Below are 15,366 nucleotides of genomic sequence, written 5' to 3' on the forward strand. Positions count from 1 at the left end.
GAGTAGAACGAACAAAAAAATACAATGAGAGGCAGGGGGGGAAACGAAGAAGCCGGGTTGGATGGTGGGATCTATTGACCGATTCCGCAGATGGACAGTTCGCGCATCTCCTGGAGCACGGCTTCCACCTGGGCGTCCAGCTGACCGTCGGCGTACTCCTCGCGCACGCCGTCTGCAAAGAACCTCTGAACGCCACCCAACTTTTCGTAACCATCCTCTGCGAACTTTGCCTGCATCCTGACCATGGCCTCGAAGCTTGGATCGAGGTAAGGAATCCTGAGATCGACGAGTTGGGGCAATTCTCCTTTGACCTGGTCGTCGAGGGTTTCAAAGATGACTCTGGTGTCTTCGAGTTCCTTTTCCGCCTTGGGTAGTTTGGTGGGGTCGTCGGAGGGTTTGTCGACGAGTTTGCGGTGCTTGGATCGTGCAGCGTCGTAGTCGAGCAGCTTCTTGTTGCGCTTTTCGACGACCTTGTTGACTTCGGGGAAGTAGGATGCGAGTTTGCCGATGGGTTCCAGCACAGTGGCGCGGTAAGGGGCGTCGATCTCCTTGGCGGTTTTGGTGTCGAGTTCGTCGACGGCTCGACGGTAGGCGTTGGCCGACATGGCAGCATCAGACGAGTCGGTGTAGAAGCCATCGACGGCTTCGGCGATGCGCGATTGGGACGAGGCGAGCGATCGGATGGCATCGAGGTACGCCTTGGCCTCCTTCTGCAGCGACGTCACTTCGCGCTCGAGTGTACGGTACTGCTCTTCGGTCGAGTTGAACTCGCTGTCTACTGTGCGCTCCACCTGACCCGTCTTTTGCATGAGCGTCGTGCCGGCGCGGTTTATCGATTTCTTGAATCCACCCCACGACATGATTGCGACGTTTTGCTGCGAGGGCTACGTGGGTGTCCGAGTGGGTGCAAGTGAGAGAGCGAGAATCACGGAGCTGCCGATGCACAGGCGGGTCCAAGATCGGAAAGCGATGCGCGATGTGACGTGCCAGAGTCGGTCACTGTGATTGCGCAAGGTGATCTCAGAAGGCGGAGAGATGAGGTGAAGTAGGAGCGAGGAGCGTGAGAAGATGGGAAAGATGAGGAGCGATGCCAAGATGGTCGACGGAGAGATGCCGACAGGCAATTCGTCTGTGCGGCATCATGACGCCGCTGCCAAGCGACCAAGGGCGAGCGAGCGCTCAAGATGCTGGATCGGGGCAGCCGCGTTTCTATTTTCCGCCAATTACGGCTGCGCGGGCCGATTGACCTCCACCCTGCGCTCCAGCTGAGCCCCGGCGCCTGCAAACTGCTGGGCTTCAGGCAGGCTGTGCACGGATGCAGCCAGATCAGCTCGGCAACTGCCACGCCGCTCCACCACTCTCCCGATGGACCCTGATCATCATCATCCATCTATCTTTCCCAGAGCCTCCCTGCGCCATCCTCCGACCCTCCCATCCACCACGCATCCAAGCCTGTCAGTACAGCGCATACGCAGGCGTACCCTTCCTATCAGCTCGCCATGAACCGGCTGTTCGGCTCCAAGGCTGCCAAGCCCAAGCCGTCGCTCAACGATGCCATCGCCTCCACCGAGTCACGCGCCGACGGGGTCGAGGTCAAGATCCGCAAGCTCGATGCGGAGCTCGCGCGGTACCGCGACCAGATGAAGAAGATGCGCGACGGTCCGGGCAAGACGGCGATCCAGCAACGCGCCCTGCGCGTGCTCAAGCAAAAGAGACTCTACGAGAACCAGCTGGCGCAGCTGCAGCAGCAGTCGTACAACATGGAGCAGGCCACCATGACCACCGAGAACCTGCGCAACACCATGGCCACGTTTGACGCCATGCAGACCGCCAACAAGGAGATGCGCAAGACGTACGGCAAGATCGACCTCGACAAGATCGAGTCCATGCAGGACGAGATGGAGGACCTCATCGAGGCGGCCAACGAGGTGCAGGAGACGCTCGGTCGCAGCTACGGCGTGCCGGACGAGGTGGACGAGGAGGATCTCCAGGCCGAGCTCGATGCGCTCGCAGACGATCTGGATGCAGAGGATGTAGGTGCGGATGCGGTGCCCAGCTATCTGCAGTCCAACCAGGAACTGCCAGACTTTGTCGATGAGCTCCCCAACCACGCACAAGCAGAAGGCGCAAATGCAGAGCACGGAGAGGCGCTCCGTGCGGCGTGATGGCTCCATCCCGCTCTTCCATAATCTGAGCCCAAAGACGTGCCAACAACACGTCCGGCAGCTACTCAGGATTTCACGACTTGCATCCCTCTTCCATCTTGTACTTTTAGTCTTATATTGGCCAAGTGTATGTGTCCCAGCCCACTTGTCACCGACTGCATATGTTCGCCATCGACGGCCACAGCCACGCAAACCCTCACGGGCTTTTGAGGATCGCAGCTGGGGCGAGCCAACGCTAGCAAATCTGCAGTAAGTTACCTTGAACCATGATCCGCGAATTTCACCCGCTGAAAATCACGCAGGAAATGCGGTGCCAAAATCGAGCCTCAGAAATGACCTTCCAATCACGACTCGTTGCACACGCACACATCCTTCGTCTTGGTCGCTTTTCAGCATGGCTGGATATTACTAGCAGCAACCGGGGCATACATGTAGCTGTTCGTGAACGAAAGCGTCGCACTCTAGGCAAAAGTCGTGGTTGCATCTCGTGCACCTGTACCTCGACGAAGGCGACAGCCCCGCATCCTCGAGCGCCTTGTTTGCCGCCGGTGTTCGATTGTCGTCCTTTTTGGGGAATCGCAAGTTGCACGAGAAACAGGCGTCTTCGGCACGGTCTCCTACGGCCTCCCATGCAACAGCCTTCCAGTTGGGGACGGGGAAGAGGTGGTGGTACGAACGCGCCAAATGGGTGCTCATCACAATGGTGATGCCGCAGACGGGACAGTCGGTGGGTACATCGCATACCTTGACTCCACAGCGTGGACACAGGTACCCGCTGCCACGCGATCGAGAGTGACACGCACACAGCGTCGGTGCCGCATGCGCAGGTAGGCGCAGCGGAAATGCCATCTGCAAAAGATCAACGCCATTCTGAACTTCCTCCTCCTCTTCTGCTCCAGCACGACGCTTTCCTTTGCGTGGTCCGTCGACGGCAGGTGGTGGGACGAGGTCGAATAGTGCGTCGTGAAAATGTCCTTCGTTGAGCGCCACGCTGAACACCCCACCCGTGCGCGTACACACGTCTTTAAACACCTTGACCTCCGCCGCCAGATGCACCACCGACACGCGGATATTGTCCTTGACGAGCGTATTGATGGTATCGTGGATGTTGCCCGGATCGCACGTGGTGAGACTGCCAAAGATCGCCAGGATCTCGCGCGAGTTGGATGCCGGCAGATGCACCAAGCTGCTCCTCGCCATCTCGAGCGCGTTTTGCAGCGACGGTTCGCCCCTCGGCTCGAGCCGGCGCTTGTTCGACAGCGACGCCGTATGGTCGACCGTATTGCCACCCATCATGGCGAGTCGTTCGGCGATACCCTCCCGCGTGCCGATGACCGACAACTGCCCGATCGGATTCTGGTCAAAGTACTCGTTGACAAACTCGCGCGCATACTGCAGCGTCACATCGAACCGGTTCGGCCGCATGTCTTTTTCGAGCATACTCGCCGAGAGATCGATGAGAAGCGCGAGGTGGCGGATGATGCCGCGCTGCACGGGCGCCACGTCCTTGAGCGTACGTCGCCGCTTGGAGCCCTCGATCATCTGGCGCACCGCAGACTCGAGCGAGCCCGAATCGTCTTCGGCCACCGCATCCCACGAACGCTTGTACGTGGCTTCCCACGAGTAGCCCTGGTCCTTGGATTTCGATTTGGCCGACGCCGCCGCCTTGCCTTTGCCCGCAGCTGAGGACGACGAGCGCGCAGCCCCAGTGGCAGATTTGCCATTCGTTGCTGCGGACGCGGCCGACGAGCGCGCAGCCTGACCAGCGCGCAGCGTGCCTAGCCTTGGCAGCGAGGGTGCAGCGCGGTACTCGTCGCCACTGTCATCGTCGTCCAGAAAGTCCTCGGCATCGTATGCGTCCGCTCCATCATCGACGTACTCGTCGTCGGCTACGCGAGGCGGCATGGCCTGAAAGTACGCCTCGACTCGAGGCGGGCGTCGGACGAGTGGTAGGGCCGCAGCTCAGTGCTGGGCTTGAAAACGTGCTTGTTGCACTTCCCGAAGAGTTGTGATGGAGTTGTATGTGGTGGTAGGATCCATCGACGAGAGCGGCTGGGTGGTGTCGTCTGCGCAGTCGAAAGGGTGGTCGGAGCGTCTGTTCGAAATGTGGAGCTCTCAGTGGAAATATTTAGCGTTGGCAGTTCGAAAGGTCTAACAAATATGGAGAATTTCCATCTTGAGAGCGCGCCTTTGGCTCTAGGAATCCGAGGCGAGTCGAGTCGCGTCCACTCGGCTGCCAACACGCCGCCATCTGCGAGCCAGTTGCTCTTCTTGCTGCTCCATCATCACTTGCAAGCACGCTTTCATCCGCACCTCCTCTGTCTGCTCAACAACAGACTGTTCACCCACACAGCGCACTCAGCATGAACATGCCACCTCCGCATGGCCCTGGTGGGCATCCCGGCCATCCAGGCCACCCCGTCCATCCCGGTCATCCAGGGCATCCAGGCCACCCCGGTCAGCCGGCTCACTTTGGACATCCTGGACAACCTGGGCATCCGGGCCACCCGGGCCATCCAGGCTTTGGCGCCTCATCCTCTCCCTCACCAGGCATGATGAACCGCCAGCACCCGCATGCGCAGCAATTCTACCCGCCGCAAGCACACCAACAGCATCTCGACTCGCCCTCAGCGTCGGCGAACCGCGGTCGCAAGCGCAAGCTCACCGTGCACAACCACGCGCAGCCGCACATGCCGCGACGTCTCTCCATGCATGGTCCCGGGGGACCGCACGCACAACATCCCGGCCATCCGCAGCAGCTTGGACCCGGCGGCATGCACGGCCGTGCGCCCATGCCGCCGTTCCTCGGGCTCAACCTGCCGCCCACCATCGCCGACGAGCTGCCCGAGTCGATCTTTGACGATCTCGACCGCCTCGGCCCGCGCGACATCGCCGTCGCCCGGTATGCGCGCAACCACGAGCTGCTCAGCATGGTCTTTGACGCACGCCGCATCGACACGCTCACCCCGGCCCCATCACCGTATGCCGATGTGAAGCACGATGACCTCAAGGCCAAGGCGGCTGCGATTCACGACGAGATCGCACAGCTCACCAAGCAGCATGAAGGAAAGATGCGCGAGGTGCGCGAGAGCGCCGGAAGCAAGAAGGGCAGGAGCAGCAAGGCGGACGACGAGCTGGATAGCGAGGTGCCAGCGTGGGCCAACAACGCTTCGAGGGGCAGGATCGTCGGAGTCGGATTTGTGCGTGCCGAGACGCCCGAGGAGCTGCGTCCGCCCAAACCTGCTACTGCTCCAGCAGCGGATGGCATAGGTGAGCAGGCACAGGCGGCTGTGGCTGCGGGGACAGAGGCAGCCAAGGAGGAGAAGGCACAAGCAGAGCAGACAGCATCGCAGGCCGAACGCGAGGCAATTGAGCAGCTCAACGTCGAACTTGGCATCGCGCCCACGCAGTCGGAGACGCCTGCGCCCGCACCCGCACCCGCACCCACGCCCGCGCCCGCACCGGTCGCACCGGTCGCATCTGCTGAGGCGACAGCCATGGCCGAGGACAAGCCTGCAGAGGCTGCGCCTGCGTCCGTCGAGGCAGTAGCTGCACCGGCCGCAGACGCAGACGTGGCAGCGGCTGAAACAGGCACTTCGGACGTCGCATCCGCAGCCCAGCCCGTGGCTGAGGTGACGGCAGACGCAGCAGCGACGACGGGTTCAGAGGATGCGCCAGCTGCTGCGGTGGCCGAGACCGCGACCGAGGCCGTCGAGGCTGCACAGGGTGCGGCTTCTGTGCCGGCTGGCGCCGATGACAGCGCGACAGCACAGCCAGCTGCTGCTGCTGAGGCGGCCGATGTGACCATGGCGGATGCGGCCGCGCCGACCGTGCAGCCGGTGGTGGAGCAGTCGGACGCGCAGGTCGCCGACTCGGCTGCCCCGACACAAGAACAAGCCAGCACCGAAGTCGAGGCTGAACCCAAGCCCGACGAAGCGCCCGCCGCAGCCGAGCCATCGGATGCTCCTGCTTCGTAGACTCCCTCTCATTCGCGCAGACGTAATACCAGCCCACACACGGCGATTTTCGAACACACAATCGTATGGGATGACATTGGAGCAACGACCAAAACAGACAAGGGAGCGGGAGGGGTCTAGGAGAACTTTTTGTAGTCGTGCGTTTCGTACGCCTTGAGTTTGTGCGTTCGGCGTTTGGGCGTCTGCTTGACACGCGGTTCGATGACACCGCGCGACTGAAGGCGCGTGTAGCGGTCGCGGAACAGGTTGCCCTCGGGCTTGAGCGTGCGCAGGCTGTCGGCGAGCTCGTCGGGCGTCTGCACGTCGAGCTGCTGCTGCGGCACCTTGTGCTTGCCCACCTTATGGCCCGCCAGACCCTTGCGTTCCAGGAGCGCCGTCTTTTCCAGCTTGCGCGCCTCGGCAGCTTGCGCGCGTGCAGCAGCAAGGCGTGCTTGACGACGCTTGAGCGCAGGAAGCTGAAGGATCGCTGCGGCTTCGATGCGCGCTTGCTTGCGACGGGCGGCTTCGAGTTGCTGCATGCGTGCACGCTTGGCACGCACACGCTGCTGACGAGTTTTGCGCTTCGGCTCGGCGGATTCGGCTCCCTCGTCGTCGGAACTGGCGTCGTCGAGGTCGTCTTCTGCCGCGGCTTCGTCGTCAGAGCCGAGGCCGGGAACGTCAACGTCCATGCCGCGGTATCGCTTGAGGTCGTCATCCTTCTGCGCGCGCAGCTCGGCCTCGCGCGCGACGATAGTGGCAAGCTTCGACTGCCAGGCAGTGCGCTCCGCCTGGTCCATCTGCTCGTTCTCCTCGAGCCGCTTCTCGATCTCGTACGCCTCGTTGATGAGTGCCTCGTGCGACTCGAGGTCCGGGTTGTACGACGAGCCTGGGTGCGGCAGCTCGACGGCAGGCAACTTGCTAGCCACGTCAAAGTCGTCACGACGCAGTGTCTTGGGTACGTGCACGGCAGGCTTGGCCACTCCCGTCGGAATCCAGTCGTCGGCTTTGGCTTTGCCCTTGGCATCGCCCGACGAGCTTCCCCACACATCGTACACGTCGCCGAGCGTCTTGTTGACCACATTGGCGCTGCGGTCGACAATGGCAGATGCATCCCCCTGCGTGCCCACCTGCTGGCGGCCGACCATCTTGCGCAGTCGCTGCTCCATGCGCCTGTCAACGCCCGCAGCCTGCTTCTGCTTCTTGGCGGGCGCGACCGCGGCGTGGCCAAAGTTTCGCTGCAAGATCTCGAGGCTCTTCAGCGGGCGCTTGCCCCGCGCTTGGCGAGCAGTGAGCGTCTCTTGACCGGAGCGGTCCTCGACAAAGAGCGCGTCCGAAGCAGTCTGGCGCAGAGGATCGCGCTGCTCCTCCAGGAAAGCCTCGGTGGAGGTGAGGTCGATATTCTTGCGCCATGCCTTCTTGCCCTTGCGCGACGACTGCGCTGGCTGCGACGGCTGGCCAACGCTCGAAGCCTTGGTTCGTGTTGGAGCCATGGCTGCCGAAAATGTGATGGTCCCGTGAGAAGGAAGAGGCTGACAATACGTCCGGATGTTCCGTCCCTGCTCCTTCAGTTTGATAGTGGGGGCCTAATGTAAGGCCGTCCAGCTAGTGTAGAGGCCGAGTGCTCCGATAGAGATGCTGTGCGGAACGAGTCTCGACTGGAGAAAAGAAGCAGAGGGTGATGGTAGCACTGCAGGCCTTTGAGGCTGGGATAGTGGAGAGGACCCTGACGCTGCCAGACCGGCTCTGCCTTCTCAAATTGTGTGTGGCTGGGCTGGAAGAAAAAAAAAAAAAGGTGATGCCGGCTCGCGGGGTCGAAGGCGAAAAAATTCCCAAACCAAAATTTGCGACTGCGCTGCACCACCGGCTGCACCGACGGCGGCCACTTTGCTTTCTTCCTGCGCGCTGCTGCTCAGGCAGCTGTTGAGTCAAGTTCGCAGCCCTCCACGCTCTTTGAATCAAGAGGCACGGTCCGCAACTTTTAGCTCGTCACATCCTTTCCCTCCCTCGATCTATCGCATCTCCTCCGACGTTTCCCACGCCCATTCATACACGACAGCATGACGGACAAGGCACCCGCGCTCACGAGCGACCAGATCGACGAGCTGCTCCTCTCGGCTCGCTACGGCGATCTCGAGGACCTCGAATCCACGCTCGCCCCGCTCCTCTCCTCGGCCTCCTCGGCTTCTTCCGTGCTGGCCAGCATCAAGAACGAGTCGGCCAACACACTGCTGCACTACGCCTGCGCCAACGGCCACCTCAACGTTGTCACCTACCTGCTGCCCCACTCCGACCTCACGCTGCTGCTCGCCCAGAACGAGTCTGGCAACACGCCGCTTCACTGGGCCGCCCTCAACGGCCACCTCGACACGGTCAAGGCTCTCGTCGCACACATCGAGAAGCTCGAAGCCTCGCATCCGCAGGAAGCCAAGAAGCTCAACCTCATCTTCCACCCAAAGTCGAGCGCGCAGCCAGAGCAGCCCAACGAGGCACACGAGGGCGACGAAAACGACGGATCCGAGAGGAAGCTCTGGGACGTCCGCAACAGCGCCGGCAGAGGCCCCATGAGCGAGGCACAGATGAGGGAGCAGGAGGCCATCGTCAAGTTCCTTCTTGAGCGAATGATCGACGGCCCAGAGGGATCCAACTTGACACCCGCAGAGCCCCTTCCATCATCCAACACCACCGCAACATCAGAGGTGGAGGACAAGACCCAAAATCTCTCGCTCAACAACTGATTATCTTTGCCCGAGCAGAATCGCTCCATGTACTTGTATAACAATCTCATTTTAGACTTTCATGTCCTGCTTCCAGTGCTTCTCAGTGAGCACCGTCGGTGTTCGCAAGCTGGCCGTGGGATTCTCGATGGTTGCTTGTATTAGGAGCCGGAGAGCATTGCGATCTAGCTGCTCAGAAGCGAAACTTGATGGCGCCGGCGGTGCATCACACCGCCTCCACTACAGATCCGCCGGTGGTAAAGTGACAAAACCAGGCTAGAGGATCGACGCACCATCAGATCGATGGTGCACGTCTGATCCCTTGGCGACTGGGGACGAATGGTGTGATGGGGTTGCGGGTGGTTTAGATGGCCTTGGACTTGACGAGGCTCTCGATCTCGGCAACGGCGTTGTCGAGGATCTGCTTCTGCAGCTTGTCGTCCTTGAGCGAGTCCTGCACCTTCTGGATCACGCTGGCTGCGAGCTCGCGCTGCTCCTGCTCACGCTCGGTCGCCTCGAAGCGCACCCACGAGTCGAGCACCGCCTTGACCTCGGCCGCGAGCGCCGTCTTCTGTCGCAGCTCGAAAACCTCCTTCTCCGTCTGCGCCGTCTCCTTGGCCACAGAGTACAGTGCCTGCGTCAGGCCAACAACGTCCTTCTGCTGCTCCACAGAGTCAATGCGAGTCTGAACTGCCTCGGTGTGCTTGGCACGAGCGCCGTTGAGGATGTTCGAGATTTTCTGTAAACGCGGAAAGGGCAACAAGGCCGCAGGTCAGCATGAGTTCACATTCGAATCGGTCGCTGGGCTCGAACAGCAGACCAGCACAAGTCCGCAGCGTCAATGAGGGTCCGCCCAAGTCGATGCTGTGATGGAGGTGCCTGGTGGTCGTAGTCTCCAGTATGCGATCGAGCCTGCGATGTTGTGGTGGCGGAGGTGATAGCCTTATAGCTAGAGCAGAATTGAGGACAAAAGAAGCGAAGCTCGGGCGGCAAGGCTCTGTGCTGGCTGATCCACCGTCGTGACTCAGCCAGACCATCTGTCTAGGAAACCGCTTTGTGCTTCGTTGTCGACAGCAATACTGCATAGTGCATCCTGAGCAGAGCTTCATCTGTCGCGCGCCTTTCCGTGGCGATCCGGTCCTCCTCTCTGGCTGGCGTCCTATTGCTCCTACTGAATTTCCTCCATCTGCACATGCGTGTCGTGTCTGTGTGTCGGAGGCGGAGGGCCATAATTGCTGGCGGCTGTGTGGTCTGTGTCGGCGTGTTGTGATTCTTACCTCGATCTGGGAGTCGGCCCACTCCTTGTAGGGGCCGGTGATGGCGCGGCCGACGAGGACGGCAAAGATGAGCGAGCCGACAAGGATGACGGTCTCCTCGTTGGCGACGTAGATCTCCTTGCTGATGGCGACGGCAGTGAGACCGGTACCGAGGGTGACCCAGCCGGTCTTGCTGACGAGCGAGTTGCCGGGCAGAGAGTCGATGATGGAGCTAGCACGGGCCTCGGGCGAGGGCTTGTCGCTGTACAGTCGGATGGCAGCAACCGAGGTGGCAGCACGGGGGGCAACCGTGGGTCGGGCAAGGGCGAGGGTGGGCACCCGGCGAGCAGCAACGCGGAACGACATGACGTGAGGGTGGTGACGGATCAGCGGATGTAGGGGTGATGAAGAGAGGTGGTGGCAGGTGATCAGAAGTATCCACCAGATGCGCTACGCCCGCACCATTCGCAGCAGAACGAACTCGCCGCCGCCCAGCCTGGCTCTCTCGACTGGAAGAACGAACACACACGCGCTAGGCAGCTCTACAAGCCAAATCGATCCCAGCAGCCTTGCCTTCCCTGCCTGATCCGCGCTCTCTGCTCTGCTCTGCCCTCCGTGGCCACCAATTCGGCCAGCCAGCCAGCCAGCCAGCCGCCCGAGAGCCTGCTTGCTTTCTCTCGTCCGCAATTGTGAGGCTCTGCTGCCTGCGAGCTGTTCTATTCGGTCAGCGGCGAATTTCAAGTGAGGGCAACTTCAGAAGTTGAACTCACCCAAGGCTGGTTGAAAATCATCCAAAATCGATCACAATTCAACTCTGACCACGGAGCAGCCGTCCTGTTTGTTCCGTCTTCAAACGACTGCCGACGCGCTCCCGGATCCGAAAGCCGGCGTCAGTCGATCGGGTGTCTCCTCGATCCAGTCAAAAGGCATCGGTGATGGAAAGGCCGCCGCTGCGAACTGACATCAGGTCTGACTGTTCCAGACCCTGAGACAGCCCGCGGGCTCGACCTGCCCAACTCTGCCATTGTTGGAACGAAGCATGGCAACTCACCAGCGCCACCAGCGTGCAGCTCTCGTCAGTACCTGGCGCAGTGTGCACGCTGAGTGAAGATGATCCCTCGAAGATCAGCCGCCACTTTTCGACGTCCGGCGTGCCAGAGCGCCTTGAACGGCTGTCAGACGCGAGATGAGTGAGCGTATGATTCAGCTCGGATCAACTAAGACTTTCCGTTTGCCTGCACATGTCGACGAGTGCTCTCACTCTCATAGGACGGCCGAACTCTCGTTGATGTTAGTTGAGGTCACAGGGCGTGAAGAGGGTCAGCTCTGATGCTTCCGCCTTCTGCGGATTGAGCTGAAGGACGTTGGAGTGCAACGCTCTCTCCATCTCAGAAAGGCTTATAAGACGTCGGACTTGCTCGTGCTCCCCTCTTCTCACATCTTCACCATCAAGCATACTCACCACAGTTCCATCGCAAACATGTCGGAAGCGTACGCAGGCAAGTCTGATCAGCAGATCATCAACGAGCAGGTATGTCCAAAGTCCCTTGTCATAACAGCAGAGTAATGTCATCTGCTCAATTAGGCGAGGGAAGGGATACTAAAAGTATCTGCCATCTCATTGCCCGATCACGCCGAACAGTTCCAGGATTTGGACAGCAAGTCGGACAACCGTCTGAAGGACTCGTTCAATCCCAAGACGACCGTGACCTCGGAGGAGTCCGGTGTCAATGAGTCGGGTCTGGAAAAGTTCCCTGGCGCCTCGGTCAGTGTCGGTCGCACCGGACAGACGGGCGGCGGTACCAACCCGCAGAACATCCCTCCCGAGGAAGGTGGCGACGGTCGCAGCCAGCGCACGGGCGAGTCGAGCATTCGCTTCGAGGGCACGGGCGGTCCGGAAGACAAGAAGTTCGAGGCGCTGCGAGACAACCCTGGTGGATTCGATGCCAAGCCTCGTGGCATCGACGAGATGCGACAGGCCCAGCTTAACGAGCCTGTCCCTAGGACCGAGCCGCAGAGGCTCGAGGCTGACCAGGAGGCCACGGCCCGCAGCCACGTGATCAACTCGTGATGTACGTTTGAGTACGAGGAAATGCAGTCCAGACATTCATCTCTGCCATGATTTGCGATCGCTCGTTCTAAACTTTGCTTGAGATGGTGATGGCTTGAGCGATGGGACGAGAGTGCGAGCTAGTCCCAGGGTTGATCGAGACGGACGATACTGCCAATGAAGCCTAACATTCAAATTCTAAAAAATCCATGCGACCTTTCACGTCCGAGCTGAAATGCTGCCTGACAGCTGCTGTCCGAGACTAGCCTGCGAGCCTCGATTTCCGGCATCGTGTCGCCTCGACGGACGGCTGGAATCGGCAAGCTCCGCGCAGCCTCCGCACCGGTCGGGCGCAAATTCGCGGACCGGCTGTCGCAGGCAGTCCCTGGCAACTGACTTGTGACTGCTCTTGTGACTGGCGCACGAGCGCATTCGATTTTGCCCCGGTTATTCCCAGCCTGGCTGGCGGCAGCCTAGCGTCGGTCTCGCCGGGTGGAGAGCGAGACAGGCTTCGCTCGCCTAGCTCGAGCGGGCTTGGGATGGAGTCACGCCCGCTGACTTCCCCGCAGGCCGCCCGCATTCGCCTCGCTTGTCGCCGGTCCAAGCTGCAGTATTGTGATAGCGTCCGCGACCTCACTCCCTTCCCTGCTTACCCCATCGCCCACGCAAGCATCCCACACCGCTTCCTGCTTCCACCTGATCATTGGCCTGTCCATCCGCGGTATATCTCGCTCAACACAAGACTCGTCTCAGCACACTTGGGTCCTTGCACGCAAAGCAACCACCGGACGCGCAACATTGCAGCAAGCACCCTGGCTGAATCGAGGTCTGCAAGCAACAGCTTTGCCTGACGACCGCTGTCTTCGCCAGACACGACACTCCGAAACTTGGCAGGCGTAGAAGAAGCTTCTTCTCGAACCGGAGGCGATCACGAACGTCATTGGCATTCTTCCGACTCTGCTGCAAGACTGGCGTCGGTAAAGCCAGCATCTGCTTCGTGGTCTGCGCATCCAGTCGCGCCAGGCTATCGGAGCAAGACCGATCTCTTCTGCCACTCGGCACCCGCAACCTTACCACAGCGACTCTACGGCGGACGCGCCCGCACAATCACTCAAGATGAACTACCAAATCTCGCAAAGGCTGTGGCAGCAGCTGCATCACTTTGCCAGCTTCCCACAGACTGGCATCTCGCTGCGACAGATGGTGCAGTTCGGACGCAATCCCAACCCAGGGACCATTCTCCAGGCCGGCAGCTTCCTCCACGAGGAGTTGCCCATCCGCCTGGCACATCGTGTCAAGGAGCTAGACGAGCTACCCCACGACCTCTCCAAGATGCCTTCGATCGTCAAGGTCAAGAACTGGTATGCGCAGTCGTTCGAGGAGCTCGTCAACTTTCCCAAACCCACAATGTCGGGAGCGGTGCAAAAGCTGCTTCAGAGCGCATCAAAAACGGCAGAGCCCTTACCTGAATCCAAACCCAATCCGAGTCTGCTCGAGTCGGCCTCGATCGGCGACGGCGAAGCGGGCATGGCAAAGGCGCTTGCACCCAGGAATGGCAACGGCAAAAACGGCAACGGCTCCAAGTCGCGCGCACTCCTCGAACATCGCTACTACGCCAACCTTCCCGACCAGCAGTGGCCCGTCGAGATCGACCAGTACAACGAGGACTTTACCAAGGCGCTCGAGAAGATCAAAAAGAGGCACGATGCCGTCGTCACCACCATCGCACAGGGCGTGCTCGAATACAAGCGTTCAAGAAAGGCCAACACGCTCCAGGCCGACGTGCAGGCGTTCTTGGATCGTTTCTACCTTTCGCGTATCGGCATCCGTATTCTCATCGGGCAGCACATTGCGCTCAGCCGAAGCTCGCAGCGCCCCGCCGCCAATCTCATCGGCGGCGGCGGCAGCGGCAGCACCGTCAGCAGCAGCGGCGACTACTCGCTGTCGGACCAAATCGCCCGCGTCAAGGTCGACGGCAACCAGGAGCACGAACAGTACGTCGGCATAATCTGCACCAACACCAACGTAGGCGCCATGGCGCACGAGGCCATCGAAAACGCGCGCTTCGTCTGCGAGGAGCACTACGGCCTCTTCAAGGGCCCACCCGTCCAGCTCGTATGTCCTCCGGACCTCACGTTCATGTACGTGCCGAGCCACTTGAACCACATGCTCTTTGAGCTGCTCAAGAATTCGCTGCGTGCAGTCGTCGAGCGCTACGGCGTGGACCAGGAGGACAACTTCCCGCCCATCAAGGTCATCGTCGTCGAGGGCAAGGAGGACATCACCATCAAGATCAGCGACGAGGGCGGAGGAATCCCGCGCAGCGAGATGCCGCTGGTCTGGACATACATGTACACCACGGCTCAGTCCGAGGATCTGGACCCCGAGTTCAACGCGTCCGACTTCAAGGCGCCCATGGCTGGATTCGGATACGGACTGCCGCTCGCGCGGCTGTATGCGCGCTACTTTGGCGGCGACCTCAAGCTCATCTCGATGGAGGGCTACGGCACGGATGTGTATCTGCACCTCAACCGACTCTCTTCGAGCAGCGAGCCTCTCCCGTAGGAATACCTCAGGTCCAAATACGGCTGGAAGCGCAACCGCACCATCAGCGAGATCGAAGCCCAGGCGCGTGCCAGCAGCGACGGCCGCGGACGAGACGAAGCTTCGTCCAAGACGCGCAAGCAGCAGCCGTCGCTGCTGGAGCTGCCGGCGTTTGGCTTTGCGGATCCTGTACCGCCGCCGTACTCACAACAGCCCGGTCTCGACGATCAACACCGTTTTGGACCTGCCCCTCCGCACGCTGCTGGCGCGGCAGCCTCGACGGGAGGGGGACTCGCATTCCTACGGGCACTCTTGCCCAAAAGCTGGCAGCGGAGATGGGCTCCGCACAGCGACTCGACCGAGGATAGCCGGCTCAGGGACGATGGCACCGGGGCGCACCCTGGAACTCGACCTCCGCCGCCTCCGCCACCCTCCAGTGGGAGCGAAGCCCAGATTGGCCGAGGGCCCTAGGCCGGCCCGCTTATGGTCCTGGCTGTATCGCACCCATCCCCCGACACGACCAAAAGCTCACGCATTCCCGTATCCTTGTACAATAGATCAGCAGCCTGAACACATCACTTTTGCATCTGCATATGCACTTGGTATTGCATGACCCTTGCAACGCCAAGCATGGTGTCGGTGTACGAAATGGCCGAGGTTAGCCGTGGCGTAGAGAGCAGT

The 15,366-nt window shown here is 60.7% G+C and overlaps 9 protein-coding genes across 9 annotated transcripts; 5 read left to right on the forward strand and 4 right to left on the reverse strand.

Annotated features, from left to right (window-relative positions):
* Positions 1–71: 71 nt before the first annotated feature.
* PAN0_017d5539 (BAR-domain-containing protein) lies at positions 72–860 on the reverse strand (the record flags this gene model as incomplete). The annotated part of the gene is made up of 1 exon (XM_014799113.1): positions 72–860. The coding sequence occupies one exon, from the start codon at positions 858–860 to the stop codon at positions 72–74; it is 789 nt and encodes a 262-aa protein (XP_014654599.1).
* A 639-nt stretch (positions 861–1,499) lies between these two features.
* On the forward strand, positions 1,500–2,165 carry PAN0_017c5540 (charged multivesicular body protein 5; the record flags this gene model as incomplete). The annotated part of the gene is made up of 1 exon (XM_014799114.1): positions 1,500–2,165. The coding sequence occupies one exon, from the start codon at positions 1,500–1,502 to the stop codon at positions 2,163–2,165; it is 666 nt and encodes a 221-aa protein (XP_014654600.1).
* A 408-nt stretch (positions 2,166–2,573) lies between these two features.
* Positions 2,574–4,070, reverse strand: PAN0_017d5541 (TFIIH basal transcription factor complex, subunit SSL1; the record flags this gene model as incomplete). Its single annotated transcript, XM_014799115.1, has 1 exon — positions 2,574–4,070. The coding sequence occupies one exon, from the start codon at positions 4,068–4,070 to the stop codon at positions 2,574–2,576; it is 1,497 nt and encodes a 498-aa protein (XP_014654601.1).
* Positions 4,071–4,528: 458 nt separating this feature from the next.
* PAN0_017c5542 (uncharacterized protein) lies at positions 4,529–6,142 on the forward strand (the record flags this gene model as incomplete). Its single annotated transcript, XM_014799116.1, has 1 exon — positions 4,529–6,142. One exon carries the CDS (start codon positions 4,529–4,531, stop codon positions 6,140–6,142), a length of 1,614 nt encoding a protein of 537 aa, XP_014654602.1.
* Positions 6,143–6,258: 116 nt separating this feature from the next.
* Positions 6,259–7,611, reverse strand: PAN0_017d5543 (p60-like protein; the record flags this gene model as incomplete). Its single annotated transcript, XM_014799117.1, has 1 exon — positions 6,259–7,611. One exon carries the CDS (start codon positions 7,609–7,611, stop codon positions 6,259–6,261), a length of 1,353 nt encoding a protein of 450 aa, XP_014654603.1.
* A 567-nt stretch (positions 7,612–8,178) lies between these two features.
* Positions 8,179–8,856, forward strand: PAN0_017c5544 (cytoplasmic protein; the record flags this gene model as incomplete). The annotated part of the gene is made up of 1 exon (XM_014799118.1): positions 8,179–8,856. The coding sequence occupies one exon, from the start codon at positions 8,179–8,181 to the stop codon at positions 8,854–8,856; it is 678 nt and encodes a 225-aa protein (XP_014654604.1).
* Positions 8,857–9,199: 343 nt separating this feature from the next.
* On the reverse strand, positions 9,200–10,457 carry PAN0_017d5545 (subunit B of the stator stalk of mitochondrial F1F0 ATP synthase, ATP4; the record flags this gene model as incomplete). The annotated part of the gene is made up of 3 exons (XM_014799119.1): positions 9,200–9,574; positions 9,649–9,777; positions 10,113–10,457. The coding sequence occupies 3 exons, from the start codon at positions 10,455–10,457 to the stop codon at positions 9,200–9,202; spliced, it is 849 nt and encodes a 282-aa protein (XP_014654605.1).
* A 1,114-nt stretch (positions 10,458–11,571) lies between these two features.
* PAN0_017c5546 (uncharacterized protein) lies at positions 11,572–12,162 on the forward strand (the record flags this gene model as incomplete). The annotated part of the gene is made up of 2 exons (XM_014799120.1): positions 11,572–11,622; positions 11,734–12,162. The coding sequence occupies 2 exons, from the start codon at positions 11,572–11,574 to the stop codon at positions 12,160–12,162; spliced, it is 480 nt and encodes a 159-aa protein (XP_014654606.1).
* Positions 12,163–13,257: 1,095 nt separating this feature from the next.
* PAN0_017c5547 (alpha-ketoacid dehydrogenase kinase) lies at positions 13,258–15,156 on the forward strand (the record flags this gene model as incomplete). Its single annotated transcript, XM_014799121.1, has 2 exons — positions 13,258–14,702; positions 14,754–15,156. The coding sequence occupies 2 exons, from the start codon at positions 13,258–13,260 to the stop codon at positions 15,154–15,156; spliced, it is 1,848 nt and encodes a 615-aa protein (XP_014654607.1).
* Between the last annotated feature and the right edge of the window lie 210 nt (positions 15,157–15,366).

Source organism: Moesziomyces antarcticus, assembly GCF_000747765.1.
Source record: "Moesziomyces antarcticus DNA, scaffold: scaffold_v10017, strain JCM 10317, whole genome shotgun sequence".
In the NCBI taxonomy this organism is placed as follows: domain Eukaryota; kingdom Fungi; phylum Basidiomycota; class Ustilaginomycetes; order Ustilaginales; family Ustilaginaceae; genus Moesziomyces; species Moesziomyces antarcticus.